The sequence below is a fragment of the Coptis chinensis genome, chromosome 6 (genome assembly GCF_015680905.1).
Source record: "Coptis chinensis isolate HL-2020 chromosome 6, ASM1568090v1, whole genome shotgun sequence".
Taxonomy (NCBI): domain Eukaryota; kingdom Viridiplantae; phylum Streptophyta; class Magnoliopsida; order Ranunculales; family Ranunculaceae; genus Coptis; species Coptis chinensis.
The window spans coordinates 80,080,169-80,096,002 of record NC_141461.1 but is presented as its reverse complement, the minus strand read 5'-3'; the positions used below and the strand labels follow the sequence as shown (position 1 = coordinate 80,096,002).

The 15,834-nt window shown below is 41.7% G+C and overlaps 1 protein-coding gene across 1 annotated transcript; it reads left to right on the top strand.

Moving 5' to 3' along the window:
• The first annotated feature begins 5,564 nt into the window (after window positions 1–5,564).
• LOC147494728 (uncharacterized) lies at window positions 5,565–11,649 on the top strand. The gene is made up of 4 exons (XM_086568229.1): window positions 5,565–5,654; window positions 5,750–5,788; window positions 5,939–5,966; window positions 11,103–11,649. Exon 4 carries the CDS (start codon window positions 11,173–11,175, stop codon window positions 11,647–11,649), a length of 477 nt encoding a protein of 158 aa, XP_086424355.1. The 5' UTR covers window positions 5,565–5,654; window positions 5,750–5,788; window positions 5,939–5,966; window positions 11,103–11,172.
• Window positions 11,650–15,834: the final 4,185 nt, after the last annotated feature.

The following is a 15,834-nucleotide window of genomic DNA, read 5'->3' as shown; positions in this document are numbered from 1 at the left end:
CTTTTGATCACTGAAATCTCGAAAGTAAAATCTCTCAACAAGACTGCAAATATCATCAATCCTAAATGATCTGAAAGCATCTTTAGGGGTCAAAGCAAAGCTAAGAGTAAAAAGCTCTATTGTTTCCTCGGTGAATCTACTTTTCAACTCCATTAACTGAAAATCTATGACACTATTACATATATCAACATGATACCGATGCTCAAACGTTATGCAATCATGTTGCTGACAAGAATGACCTGTGCCCATCGTATAACGTGCATCCATATCAGGCATATCAATGTTATTTTTCTTGCAAAATAAGTCAACTTCACAAAAAAAAAAATGCTCCAACCATCGTCTCTCAGGTTTTGAAGGAGTACTTTTGTGGTAGAGACTAGATGCATAGCGTTAATAATGTCTTGAGATTGATCTTGCAGAGCTTTGCAAAGTATGTCAGTGATTCCCATAGTCTTATGTAGCAAATGTAACATGAAAACAAACTCAAACGATCTAAGTGCAATAAGATTACCCTTAGCTTCCCCCCGGTTAGAATTAGTTGATCCGTTTTTTGTGTTGTTCTCAAGAACAGGAGAAAGTGCACTAAATGAAACTATCAAACTCTTTATAGATCGAAAATGGGAACTCCAACGAGTAGACCCAGCTCTCTGCAATGTTGTAATCTGATTCTCCCCTCTTCCTGTCTCCAGTTCACCATAATCAATCAATTTTGAATTTCTTCGACTTGAACAACTAGTAACTCAGCTTGGCGCTTAGGAGAAGCCTTAAAATAATTGACAATTGTGCCCAACTTCGAAAAAAATAACCAAATATCTGATACATCTTTAACAGCTGCAACCAATGCTAATTGTAAACGATGAGCGAAACAATGCACGTAATACGCACTAGAGCACTCCCTAAGAAATAAAGCTTGCAATCCATTCCAAGCACCCCGCATGTTGCTAGCACCATCATACCCTTAACCCCTCATATCATCAACAAAGAGATTGTTCTGAACAAGAATATCACATATTTCATTCTTGAGGGTTTCTGAACAAGTGTCATCAACATAGACAACATCTAAAAACCGTTCACGTACAAAACCATCATAGTCGACAAATCTTAATACAATAGTCATTTGTTCTTTATTTGAAATATCTTGTGATTCATCAACAAGAATACAAAACTTAACATCTCCAATTTCCTTGCGAATCTTACCCATCACATGATCACTAATAATATTCAAAAGCTCTTTTTGAATATTCGGAGAAGTATATGTGGCTTTTTCGGAAGCACTATCTAAAACACGATCAATATCAGGATTTAATTCAGCTAATTAAGAACTTAATAAATTCAAGAAAGTTTTCACGATTACTTGACTTGATTCATTCATCATGTCCTCTAAGTGCACAACCTTGTAATACAAGCCATCGGAGAGTTCGTAAAATAGTTTTCAGCATAAACCTATTCTTCACTGCTTCCTGTTTGTATTGGGCATTTAAAAGATTACCAATGTGCCGAGATGAATTCACTAGATCCTCACAAGCAGCTACAACAGACATATGAGCGGAACAAGGGCCTCCAACATGTTGTAAAAATGCACATTTAACTCCACAATGAACTCTCTTCCAACTTCAAAATCCATTAACAACAAAATTAGAACGTCTAGAACTAAAGACAAAGCAAGGAAAACAGAAAACACTGTCTTTTTCTTCAGAATATTCTAGCCAAGGAAAATCGTCAAACCAATGACTATTAAAATACGGTTTTGTTTTCCATCAATGGTGGGAGGATATTCGGCCGAGTCTAGAATGAAGTGGCCCCAATGTGACATAAGCTCGCCCGATCTCGTCCACGGGATTAATAGGATATTCACTTATTTGGCGTAACCCCCGTCGCTGCACCAAAGAACTAGTAAACACCAGTTTGACTAGATTCAATCCCTTGAGAGTTGGGACGAACTTGTTCAATGGGTTCAACTCTTTGGAACTTTGAACGGCCTTGATCATCCTTTTCAATAGTACTAGCAACATTGGATATGTTGGCCGTTTCTTTTGGTTTAAAAAAAGAATCTATCTTTCGCACTCCCTTCGACATTGAATGTCTAAAAAAAAAGAAAAAAAAATCACACATTTATCTATAACTGTTTGATGAGAAGCCTAAATGAGAACTACATGGTTTCAATACACTTGCACAAAAAGATCCTACCCAATACCCATGGGAGAGGCAGAAATGGTTTTGCAATTTATGAAATATTTTATTCACTCACCCAATTCTAATTCAAACAACCATAACAAGATTATACTATAATCAGACCAACTCATGCAACTGAAATCTATAAAAAACAACAACTAAACCAATGTAACAAATGAACAACAAATCTAATTACCTGCCAATAAGCCAATCTCGATAGCAAAATCACCACGAATAGTTCTAGGAGCAGACTCAGAAAGGTTAGTTACTCGTTGCTCCAATAATCTTTCGACCAGTAAGATAACTGTAAGAGTAATAACAACATTCAAAATTCCAACCATATATATTGTAATAATAATAATAATAAGCGGAACATACCTTTGAAGTTTGAACGAGTCAATGTGTAAAAAGCTTGAGCCAGTGAGCCTTATAATCAATATCTGAGAATCATATATCTGAATAGCATAATAGAAGAATCAAGATTCAAGAGACTGAAGAAAGTGAGAGAGCAAGGGTTCGTACTTTGTAGTCGTAGAGTCGTGAAAAAGTTTTTTTTTTTTTTTTTAAGTTCTTTGGGCTGGCTAATGGGCTTTCAGCGATGCCTACTAATTTTTTTTTTTAAGGAAAAGGACCCTGTGTTGAAAACAGTGCGACCCTCTCTCCCTGGTCGCCTCGGTACCGAAGTCGCATGTCTGACAAGGACACATGACTCAGATAGACATGGATGATAATGTACCTTCAATAAAATATGACCCAAAGATGCATAAAATATTAGAATTGAAATCCTCTAAATACAAAACTTTTCTTATCTTTTCTATAACCTTTTTGTCATATAGTTTTTTTTAATAAGATAATTTAAAACTATATTGAATTTTAACCGTGTTCACGAATCCAATTTTTTAGACTATGCCCTGTCCGAATCTCTGTACCGGTGTCTAAATTGGGCACTTGTACCCGTACCCATGCAACACAACTTGCATACAAATGCTCTCGCGAAAAAGATAATTTGCAAAGGGTTTTATGCACATTGTTGAAGTTCATATGACATCAGACTATTTAGTTACAGTAAGTTATGAAATGCTAAACTAGTTATACTTTCTTTTTCATGTCATTTGCATTGTAGAATCCAGTAATATGTTTCTAGTGATTCGTAAAACAACTTTTGATGTAAGTTTTGGCTTCACTACTATATAAGTGTTTTTCCAATTCTTAATGCAGAATAGGATTGGAGCTGATATCATCATGTCCCTTGATGACGTTGTGAAAACGACCATTACTGGTTCACGAATTGAGGAGGCTTGATCGACATTACGTTGAAAACAGATGCATAGCTGTAAATGAATTTACGAAGAAATTGCAAGGGAGGCTATCGGTTAATATATCGCACAAAAAACGATATTGGATATAGAATACAGATGCAGTCTAAAGCTAAAATATGGATATCTATATATGATATTTCGGATACGAAATTTCAATATTAAGTTATTAACAATTAGTCAAAAAGTCAACCGATATATTCAATCTCGAAATATCGCTTGTTGAAAAGTCGGAAATACTTATGTCGAAAAAGGGATTTAAATTCGGTGGACTATTCTAAAAAATTCGAATTTTTTAAAAGTCATATCGGATGCCCGCCATATTTTGTATCGTGTCGATCTTTTTTTGAAAAATACTTATGTGATTTAAAAACTTTCTAAAAACTTCAATTTTTTTTAAAAGTCATACTTTGCCCTTGTATATACGATTTTTTAAAAGCGTTCTAATCGGACTTCATATATTTGTTCGTTGGTATTCAGTTAATATTTAGTCCAAATCTTATATATATATTTTAAAGTGGACTGTTCTTTTGCACGAAGTTGTGCCTCTTGCTCATATTTAGGTTGCTAACTACTTTTCACTTTCATCCAATGACACCTCACAAGCGGCCCAATGAGCAAAATCTATTTGGGATAGTACAAGGAGGATTGGATCCTGTCCAGGTAAATTCAAGCTCAACCCATCGTTTTTCTGCTGTTACCGATAATACTGACATGTCTATTTCACAAAAGTGAAATTGATGTGCATTATTGATAGTACCGATATTCAGTCTTAACATTTTCTTCAAGCTACTAGATTACTCTCTTACTAATGTTCTCACGGCATGTTCTTATTCCAGAGATATATGTGCTAGAGGCTTGGTTGATCGCAATTTACCTGGATATGTGGACACAACTCCCAAATAGCAGTGGAGATTTATTTGAAAATAATTTGAGCAATCAAAATATAGACCGTTTTTTTTCAAAATGTTGTAGCCTGTTACCTAGTCTGTTAACAATCCTTAATGAACTTAGTAATTTAATTTGTAATGTTGTGGTTATGATCGAAGGGGTGATTTAACTTGATTTGATTTTGTGACAGCTATGCTATTGGTGGTCTTGCAGGCGGTGAAGACAACGACTCAATCTGGCGTGTTGTTGCCCAGTGTACTGCTGCTTTGCCTGACGATAAACCACGCTATGTTATGGTGCATATAATGTTACAACTTACAATCTTGCAATATCTATGCACTTGGAAATTATCAAGGCTCCATGTAACAATAATGTGAATCATTTAACTTTTGTTTTGTTCGAGGGTGTTGGATATCCACTTGATATTGTAGGCGCTGACATGTACGACTGTGTCTATCCTACACGTACTGCTCGTTTTGGTACAGCTCTTGTACCTGAGGTAGGTACTGACATTCACTGACAATGAGGTCATTTCTTATCTCTTTGTGGGTTGACGAGATTAGGTTTGTATTCTAGCACCACGACAAAAAAAGGAGAAACAAGAAAGAATGTTTTTGGTTTTATAATTGATATCTAGGGCATAGTCCAGCCTCTCCTTTGTTACAATGAGAAACAACAGCTTTTTCATTGTTAATTTCTTTTATGGTTCTTTTTTGTGATGTTTCTATTTTATACCGAGGGGGTACTGAAACTAAAGCACAAGGCAATATGGCTGATGATGCTCGTCCTATTGATCCCACATGCACGTGTATGGTAAGCTCGTCGACGTGGAACTTGTCGATAAAGTGTTTGACTTGTCGATAATAGATGTTCGACACTAAAATGCCCGATATTTTATATATCCGAATATTGCCTTTTTTTCCGAGATATTTACGATATGAAAGTTTATATCGCCCGATATAATCGCCTCGGTTGACTTTTTGACCAATTGTTTAACTTAATATTGAAATTTTCGAAATATCCGAAATATAGGATATGCGGGCGAGATAAGATATATTATACCGTGAGATAGAGCGTACGAGAGATATTCGATATATCCATATCTCGGTTTTTTGTACACCGATATATTAACCGAGATATCAAATTTTGGGCCTTGTTCGACACTAAATGCCCTTATGCCAAGAATTATACCAGAGGTACATCCATTCTTTGGTCACAAAGGATGCCATGGGATCTCAACTTCTATCATACCACAATTTGTTTTATATGATGAAGGTAAATATACATCACCAAGTAGTACATTATTTATGAAACATCATTAATGTATTACATTTGTCATTTAAATTGTTTTCTGACTTGCAACTCAGCAGGGACTTGCACATGTCCAAAGTTCAGCGGCGGTTTCCAGAGTATGCTCTCCCTCTCTCTTAGTGATTTCAAATTTTCTTGTCGATAATATATGTAAGATATATATGAATGTATCAACTCTCAGATACTACATATCCAAAAATAGGATAAACCCACTGATTTCTACTTTGTGCAATTTGTTTATCATGCAGGTTTGTTTGTGGATTTCTGCAAAAAATGGTACTTCACAGTTCACACTTCCTGATTATATATCCCCTTTGTCATTCATCTCAAAATAGTATGTATTTTATATTTGTATCGTTAGTTAGATCCTTGTCTCTTTTGACGTGGATGAATGAGAATCTCCAAGACACAGCATTGACTGTCATATCTGCTCAGGCTTTTCAGTTTTGACTGTTTCTACTCAACTTATGGTCTGTTTTAGTTGTCTGTTATCCCTTTATGTAGACGTGGGTTTAGTATCTATAATGTACTCCACCTTGTGGGACCACATCGGTATTAATTTGCTCATTGGTCCAACTGTAATATGGAATTCATTTTTGGGAAACTTTCACCTACTATTCGTTTTTGAGTGGACCTGTTATTTGTCATCGGTGGTTCTCGTGGAATCGTCTAATTCAGTCATTCAAGAAAACCTAATTCTAATACGATGACGAATATCCGTATGGCTTATTCTTCAAGATGATTCCCATGTGAGACAAATAAGTGCATAAAATAATAGTGGGTTGGTTTATGTGTTTTGTTGGCGTGGGGAAATGGTCGGAACCAAGGAATTAGTAATAATATGGTATTGCCCCAGTCGTGGGGTACCAAGCCAAAATCATATATCGATAGGATGTTTCGTTGCAGGACTATTTTGATGTGTTAAAAAAAAAATCATGCATTTACTGTTGTCCGCTCAATTGGTCTTTTCATGATTTGGAGTTTGAACTGATTCATCCAAAGAACTTGGCTATAGGTTTCTGAGTGAATTAGTGTACTTGGAGAATATAGTAATATTTTTAGCAAACGTCTTCAGTATAGTTCCCTTATGAAAGTATATTCCCACCTTGTAAAGGTGTGTTTTTCCCTTACATATATAAAAGGTGTGTTTTTCCTCTATATATACAGGAGGAAGAAGAAGGGGATTGGATTTGGGAAAGACCGAGTTCGCTAAGTAGCGAGCCTCTCGTGATATCTTTGATTCCGGGGGAGAGAAGAATCGGGTCTCAATGTAGTTCATGTAGGTGGTATTTATAGACACAAGAGAGTGTTGATCTTCGAGACACGTGTACTCCCTTGTACATATGTAGGGTGGAGATTACGAATGAGTGTTAGGTTGGTTCTGGTAGGAAGGCGGTGATCATTAGGAGTGGGTGCAGTAGTTCATAATTCCCGGTAATTGAAAGTACAGATATGACTTTGGTAATGATTGCCCTTGGATTAAGGAAAATGTCTTTATTCGAAGTGTTCTACTCTAGGTCGTTCAATCTTCTTGGGACGTTCTTGAGCGAGCTGGAGTGTACCACCTACATAAAGCGAGCTGCTCTCGAGTCGATCTTGGAGGACGATGTCTTGATTGCGCAGCGATCTCTACTTATGCTTAACACGTGCTTGATATTATTTAATGAGAATATTACTCCCTTACACAGCCCCCTCTCAGTAGATTGCGCTATTCATGGAAGCAATCTGCTGAGAGAAAACAGCAATACATGTTGAGCATGAGTGGACGAGCGGCTTGTGTAAGTTGAGTAATTGGCACGCTGTAACGTTCGACATGGGTTGCATGATGATTCAGTTGGAAAACAAAAGTTGTCACGTGATTGACATGTGACCGAATCATAGCAGTTGGTAGAGAAACGTGTCGCCACATTTTTCGGAATCGTGAAAAGATAGTTCCTTCAGCCACATGTGTGGGCTAGGCCGTAGGTTGTAATCATAACTCCTAGGTAACTGAACGGGCGGTTGCACAAAATCAAATTTGGGACAACTGCAAAATTATTTTTTGTTTTCATCTTCACAAAAACAAGCTAGGGTTTCTCTGTTGAGTGTTTCTGCTGCTGCTGCCTTTCCATTTTCCATTTTCTTTCATCTTAGTCAAGTGTTGTGTGTTTAGTAGATAGGTTGGTGTTAGGCTTTATTATTTAAGTTTGGGTAGTCGGTAAGAAGAAAACGTAAAAATGTCTAATTCTGACGATACTCGATCTGAAGAGGTTCGAGAGGTCTCTTTAAGCTGTGGTGAGTATGAAGATGACAAGGAAGAGTCAGTGAGTCTTGGTAATCAATCTGAGCATGGTGAGGAAGTTAGGGGAGATGAGGGTAGTGTTCGATCTGGCTCTGTTGGTGCTGTGGCTAGCATGTGAGGTCATAGCGAGGGGTCGTCTTCAAGTGGGTTGCCCCCTAGGACGGTGGATTGTCGTGCAGCGAGTGCGTTCCCCGAACTGAGGGCAGCTTATGGAATAAACGTACCGGACCTAGAGATATACAAACCAAGGTCGAGTGAAAATGTGCGAAGTGAAGAATACAATCCGACGAATGGTGGGGTAATAATCTGTGAGGGTCTGAGAGCGCATACGCAAATACCGTTCTCGAAACTGGTTTGCAACTTTCTAGCTCATTGTTGGAAGTCCCCTTGTCAGTTTGTTAGTAACACTTGGCGGCTGTTCAAGGTGTTCGACCTGCTGAATGCAAGTGGCGAGTACCATATAGGGGTGTCTGATATTACTGAGCACTTCGTTGTAAGGCGATCTGGTAATTTCAACTTTAGCTTGCAAACTATGACTACACGTTTTGGTGTAATCGACGGTGTGAGCAACGAGGCTTGGACCAAGAGGCCGTTGCTGCTAGTTGGCAACTACTGTGCTAGCGGGTGTAGGTTGCAAACTAGGATTTGCAATATCTCCGGTGGGTGGGAGTGTCTTATACATGTCATTTTAATGGGTGAGTTGTTGCTATTCTAACTGATCTGTGTCTTTGCTTGGCTTGTAGATTTTTCTGTCAAAACACGAACTGATCGTGGGAAAATAAAGAGGTTCGCGCGGTTGAGTCGAGTGCAGAAGCAAGCGAAGCTGCCTGAAGTTGTTCATTTCTTTGTAGAGAAAGGGGGTCCAGCGATCTGGGAGAAAAAAAGAATTCAAAAGGATCGAGTTCGAGGTCAAGCTAGGAAGGAAGTGATGGAGAAGCGCGCAAGTGACTTGGTAACCAGGGAGGATAGAAACCGGGGTCGCGTTAGCTCCGCATCGACCCCGGGAGGTGCCGGAATTGCCAAAGCGGGGTCAAGCCGGGCGACACGAGGGTGGGTCAATTGATGCTCCTGTAGAGCTGGAGACGGTGGTCCTCAATCCTCGTATAAGGAGCAGGTCGTCGAAGAGGAAAGCTGATGCGTCTGAGCAAGACGCTATAAGGGTTGCTGAAGCTGTAAGGCATGCTTTGGGGGAGAGTTCCAGCACTGGGGGTGGTTCTGGTGGTGGTCGAATTGGTGGGACTACCACTCGCAAGACTCGGGCGAGACCAGAGCAGGTTCTGGACCTTGCTACTTTTGGAGCTAGGCCGAGCTCGTCGCCGGTGGTGCGAGAACCTAGTCTGCCAGTGAAGGCGAAGAGTTCGCGTAAGGCGAGTGGGAAATCAACTATGACTGCTGAGGACTTGGATACCCAGCTTGTATACCTGGATGACAATCGGGTGGAGCTTCATCGCGGAAGTTTAACCGATTGCAACTTCAGTCGAGTAAAAGGTAGCGACACAATGCGCTTGATCATATAGCTTTGGATGGCAACCGTAAGGAGCTGGATGAGAGGGGGTTGGAGGATAAACGGATGGAAATCGCTCAATGTCCGTGCGTAAAACATCTTGTTTTAACTTATCTGCTTGATTATTAAACTCGTTGCGAACTGACTATTAGCATATGTGTGCGTCTGTAGCTTGTGAGTGGATTTCAGAAGCTGAAGGAGATTGCCCAGTTCTCTGAGACAGATCGGGAAACTGTGGTGAAACTGACCGATGAGCTAAAGAATGTCTAGGATGCTGCCAAGATGGAACGCGAGGAGCTTGAAGACCTGAAGTAAATGCACCAAGCTCTTAGTTTGGCGAAGATGCTGAAGGATACTGAGACGGAAGATCCGGTTTGAAACTACAAGGTGTCAAGAGAACGTTAATCGCGATCGTGAAAATTGGTAGTCGAATGAATGACGCCTCGACCGCAAGGGAATTGCTCAAGACGCTACTAAAGCTTATGACGAGCTTGAGGCTGACTTTGTTGATCTAGAAGCTGATTATAAAGCTTTGAAAGAGAGCAGTGGACGCCAGACTCTTCGGCCCCTCGATTGGTACCGTCTGAGGGAGATACGGTGGTGCTCTTACTTCTTCCATCGCTGCTCGGGAGATTGTTGTGCCTCGCAGTGAAGCTACTGCGTCTGATGTTCTTATGAGTCTAAATCTGGACGGTGTGTCCATAGTAGTTGAGGGGAAAGAAGCTGAAGTTGACGACTCGCTAGTGGCCGGAGGTTTTGTCGTTATGCCTGGAACTAGCGAGTTATGATATAAGGTTGGTAACTTGAATGGTTGTTAGCTGTGATACAATAGAACTAGTTTCTCGGGGTAACCCGGGCAGTTCGCTTTTCTTATTTCTGTTTGTGAATACTGGATAACCATGCGATGATGAATGTTGGTTAACCGAGCTGGATTTCCTGAGTAGACTCAGCAACTCGGCTGCCATATAAACTGTGCTTGGGCCTACCTTGGCAGATCGCTTTTTGCTTATACGCTATGCTTATCCCTTGTTTCTTTGCTTTATAAGATTCTTGTATTGGTTAAATATATGAATGGAGATATCGCTACATCTGTATGGCTGTGTAAACGCTTCCTAGTGACCATAGTTGACTTTAAGTAACTTGTGATCGTTAAACGAAATACGGCCCTTACTAGGTCCTTTAGCTATTTGCAGTCGCATGTAACGTTGAAGTTGGTAATTCGTTAGGTATGCGCTGGAGATAGTAGGACGTAGGTCGATATTTCCGTTCTGTAGAAGTGAAACAGTTCTGCACGTGCATGCCACGTGTAGGCAAGTGAGCGGTTAGATGTGTGCAATGATGGCTGCCAGGTGGCCTGACGTTTGGTGTCTTGATGTAATTATGATGTGCCTAGGGAAGATACATTATTACACCATAAGTAACATCATTCGTAGGAGAGCAAAGGCATTTGCTCCCATTTGCTCTTTCCGTTATGCATCGCCTTTCTTCGGCCCCCAACCCGTGGCTTTGCATCATCTTCTTCTTCGTTGCTTCGTCAGGTACGTCTATCTTCCTTATTTAGGTATCCCATTTGAACAAAAACTGTTGTTTTGGTTGGTAACTCGCGTATTGTCATTCTCGCTTGTAGGTTACACTATGCCAGGTGCCGCAAATATGTAAGAGGAGAAAGAAGTTTGAGGGAGACCTCTCCTCTGATAATGGAGGAAATAGAATTCCATCCCTATGTGCATGGTGATCGGGGTAAGAGGAAAGCTGTTGCTATAGAGGCCAAAGGGAACAAGCGACCTAGAAGGTCAGGTCGTTTGACTAGTGGCGTTGTATTCAGGTCGCCTAGACGAGTCGACGATACTGATCGACATGCTGAGGAGCGTAGCGACTTGGGGCAAGGTCACCACATCGCCGGTGAGAGTTCATCTCCGCGTCACGGTGACGTGGGGAGTGAGTTCTACTACATAGGGAAGACGGGGAAGAAGCGTGTGGTGAAACTTTCTAACTGCTGCTTCCACTCAACACCCATAGCGACCAGTCTGTTGAAGGGGATCGTGTTGGACGGTGACAAGGCTGAGGTAGAGGATGAAGATATGGACACGCTGTTGGGGACCATGGACATGGCTGCTTATTTGGTGAGTAACTTATGCGTGATGTTTTTGTTTCTGTTACTTGGGCAGTTTTGACGTTAACATTGTACTTGCAGTTTTTGCGAGGGGTATGACAAGTTGAAACGCCAGGTCGCGACCGACATCGACACTAACCCGCATCGCCGAAGCTATGATGTATCGCGAAGCTCTGCGTGGAGAGCTGACAAGAAGAAACTGGAGGTGATGACCAAGAAGTGTCAGGATGCTACTGACGAGAACGCTGTGTTGGCTACTGCTATGACCGATTTGCAAGGGGAGCTGGCTAAAGTGACTGAGTATGCAAAACAATGACAGAGGGTGGCGCGCAAGGCGCAAGAGGCGTATACCATGGCCTGTGTCCAATACGCTGAGTTAGATGAGAAATATCACTACCTGAAGAAGGCGAATGACGGTGAGGGACAGGGTTCAGGTATGTGTGTAGTCCTAAGATCTGCCAGGCACACCCCTTCGACTAGCGCTGCCCCGGAAGATAAGCATGTTGTGGCTGATTCTTGATTGTGATGCATTTTCTTGTCTTTGTCAGTTATGGGCATTTTAGAAATATTTTGTAAGTTCACCTTTCTTATATGAGAGTTAACAATAGAGATGTGTCTTTAGGCTGGCCTGAGCAATTCGCCATTTTGATACTGAGAACTGGTTTCCACGATAGTGGCAGTTCGATATTTTGTGAACATGTTAGAAGTATCGATCTAGATTTCCTGGGTAGACCCAGCAGATCGGTAAATTAATGTCTTGGCGTTGGCTGAGTATTCCCCTTGACTGTGTATGGAATGCATGTTTCTACTTGAATGTTTATAGCTAGCACCTTGTTTATAATGCGTATGGGATGGAATGTCCAAGGAACATGTGGTTTATCTTAAAGAAGCGTTATGCTTGTAGTTATCGCTTTCTTTCGTGGTTGTTGCGCTCTGCTGTGAGGCTCATTGGGAGTACTCTCGTCGAGCTGAGCTTAATATTAATGATTTCTCACTAGGTGAGTTGGTAAGGCATTGGGGCCTGTAAGCTGGAGATAGCGTTCTGCCTGGAGACAGTGTGTTGGCTTAAGAAAGCATGTTGCTCACTGAGAGCGTTCTCGCTAAGTCGATCCTAGAAGTATAGGTCCTCGACTAGCGAGACTCGGAAAGGCTATGGAGCCTGTAAGCTCTTGAGAGCATTCTGCTCACGGAGAGCGTGTGAGCTTATGAAAGTGTATTCCTCACTGAGAGCGTTCTCGCTGAGTCGATCCTACAAGTATAGGTCCTCGACTAGCGAGACTCGGAGAGGCTGTGGAGCCCATAAGCTCTCGAGAGCGTTCTTCTCACGGAGAGCGTGTGGGCTTACGAAAGTGTATTGCGAGATTTGCCATTGCGAGTAAATGTAGTGAATTGTAATAATAAACAAAAGTAGATTAACTTTGAATTTACAGTAAGAGAAAACATGGGATATACGACAATGTAATTTTATTGATAAAACTTCTTCAACAAATATGTGTTCCAAGGTCGTGGTAATAATTTCCCTTCTTGAGTTTTGGTCTAGTTTGCTCCGTTGCCTACAACGCGTTCCACTATGTATGGGCCTTCCCAAGTTGGTGATAATTTGGAGTCATCTTGAGTCCTTTTCAAAACTAGATCGCCAGGTTGAAAAGATCGAGGATGCACTCGCTTGTTGTTGGACTTCTTCAAAATTTGCTGATAAGATGCTATTTTGATGGCGGCTAGGTCTCACCATTCTTCCAGCAGATCGACCTCTCGTGCTAAGACGGAATCATTGCCTCCAGACTCGACAAGTTCTGACCGAGTAGTAGTGACTATCAGCTCGGTTGGAATAACGGCTTCTGTGCCGTAACACAAGGAGAATGGCGATTCACCTGTACTTGCGCGAGCTGTGGTGCGGTGAGCCCACAAAATGTTTTCTAGCTGATTTAGCCATTGGCTTTTGGTCTTCTCAATCTTTTTCTTCAAATTTTCTAAGATTGCTTTGTTGCTGGCCTCAGCTTGACCATTACTTTGTGCGTACTGGGGAGTGGAAAATGCATGAACTATCTTCCACTTGGCCAGAAATTCTTTGACCGTTTTGCCCTTAAACTATGAGCCATTGTCCATCACCAGTGTGTGCAGCAAACCAAATCTGGTGATGATATGAGTCCAGATGAAGTTTCTGACATGTGACTCTTTGACATTTGTGAGTGGAATAGCTTCGACCCATTTGGTGAAATAGGCAGTTGCAGCTAAGACGAAACGGAATCCAGTACTTTTCTGTGGGATGAATGGTCCCATGATGTCCATGCCCCACATATGAGATGGCCAAGGGCTCGCGATGCTAATCAACTCACGAGCTGGTTGTATGATGTTGTGGCCAAAGGTCTGGCATTTGACGCACTTTAGTACATATGATTTGGCGTCGATTTGCATGCGAGGCCAAAAGTATCCCTGGGAGATCGCTTTGTGAGCCAAAGAGCGACCTCTTGCATGGTTTCCACACTCTTTTTCATGAATATCAGCGAAAATCAGTTGGCCTTGTTCTGGGCTTACGCACCTCAAGTGAGGGCCGCCAACGGACTTTCTGAACAACTTGTTATTGAGCACGCAGTAACGGCGTGCTTGATATGGGATTTGCTTGGCCTTGGTACGCTCGTCTGGGAGCGTGCCGTGTTGGATGTATTCAATGATGGGCTGCATCCATGTTTGGCTCATCTGATTGGCAGAGAGCGAGCATAGGTCGCTGATTTCTAATACATGGTCTACTTGATAAGCAAGTCGGTCAACTACTTCAATAAGTAATTGACTAGGGGTGCAGCTCGGTGTTTGAGTGGCCAAATAAGCTAAACTGTCTGCGTGATGGTTCTCGTCATGCAGGAAGTGGTGTATCATGACTTTTTTGAAAGAAGGAAGTAACTGATTAACGACTTGAAGGTATTTAGCGAGGTTACCTTCATGGGTAGTGTACTCTTTTGCAATCTGGCGAACAACCAGTTGCGAGTCACTAAAGACCTGAAGCTCCTTTACACTGAGCTGCATCGCCATACAAAGTCCCATAATTAACACTTCGTACTTGGCTTCATTGTTAGAGGTCGCGAAGTCAATGCGAACTGATTTCTTGACCATGGCTCCCTTTGGGGATGCTAAGAATACTCCGACCCCACTTCCTCCAGGGTTACTAGAACCGTCGACAAAAAGAGACCATATTGATTTGGTGGCTTCCTTTGTGGGTACGACCTCTGCTTCTGGTTCCCAATTTGGGTCATCGACAGGGAAATTTACTAGGAAATCAGCCACGACCTGCCCTTTCTGTGAAGTGCAAGGGACGAACTCCATGTGGTGTTCTCCGAGCTCTTCGGCCCATATTGCCATGTGAGTTGTCTTGTTTTATTTGTGAAGAATTTTCTTCAAAGGTAGGTCGGTGAGAATCTTGGTTGGATGTGCTTGAAAGTAAGGCCTGAATTTTCTTACCGAGTATAACAATGCGAGTACTGCTCTTTCAATGTACGAATAATTCTTCTCAGCTGGAGTGAGCGTTTTACTTGTAAAGTAGATCGGTTTCTTGGAGTTGTTTTCTTCTTTGAAAAGAACCGAGCTAATGGCAAAGTCTAATACCGCCAAATATAGCCCCAGCATTTCACCATCCTTAGGCTTGGCCAGGATGGGGGGTGTAGTCAGGTACTCTTTGAGGGTGGAGAACGCTTGGTGGCATTGATCGTTCCACGAAAATTGCTCCCCCTTTTTGAAAAGTTGCAAGAAAGGTCGGCACTTATCTGATGCCCTTGATATAAACCGGTTAAGTGCCGCGACCATTCCAGACAACTTCTGAATTTGCTTCTTTGTATGGGAATCAGGCATGTCTAAGAACGCTCGGATTTGGTCTGGATTAGCTTCGATCCCTCTTTGTGATACTTGGTATCTAAGGAACTTCCCGGAGGACGCTCCAAAGAGACACTTCTCAGGATTAAGCTTCATTCGCGTTTGGCGCAACCTAGAGAACACCTTCTCTATATGACTGAGGTGGTCTTCCGCTTTCTTGCTTTTGACGACCATGTCATTAATGTAGACTTCCATGGTGTCACCTAACATGTCCTGGAGCATGTCGGTGACGAGATGGTGGTACGTTGCGCCAGCGTTCTTAAATCCGAAGGGGGGGACGTTGTAACAATAGATTCCTTGTTCTGTGATGAATGATGTTTTTTCTTGATCTTCTTCCGCGAGTGGGATTTGGTTGTATCCGTACGCGTCCATGAAAGAGAGGAGC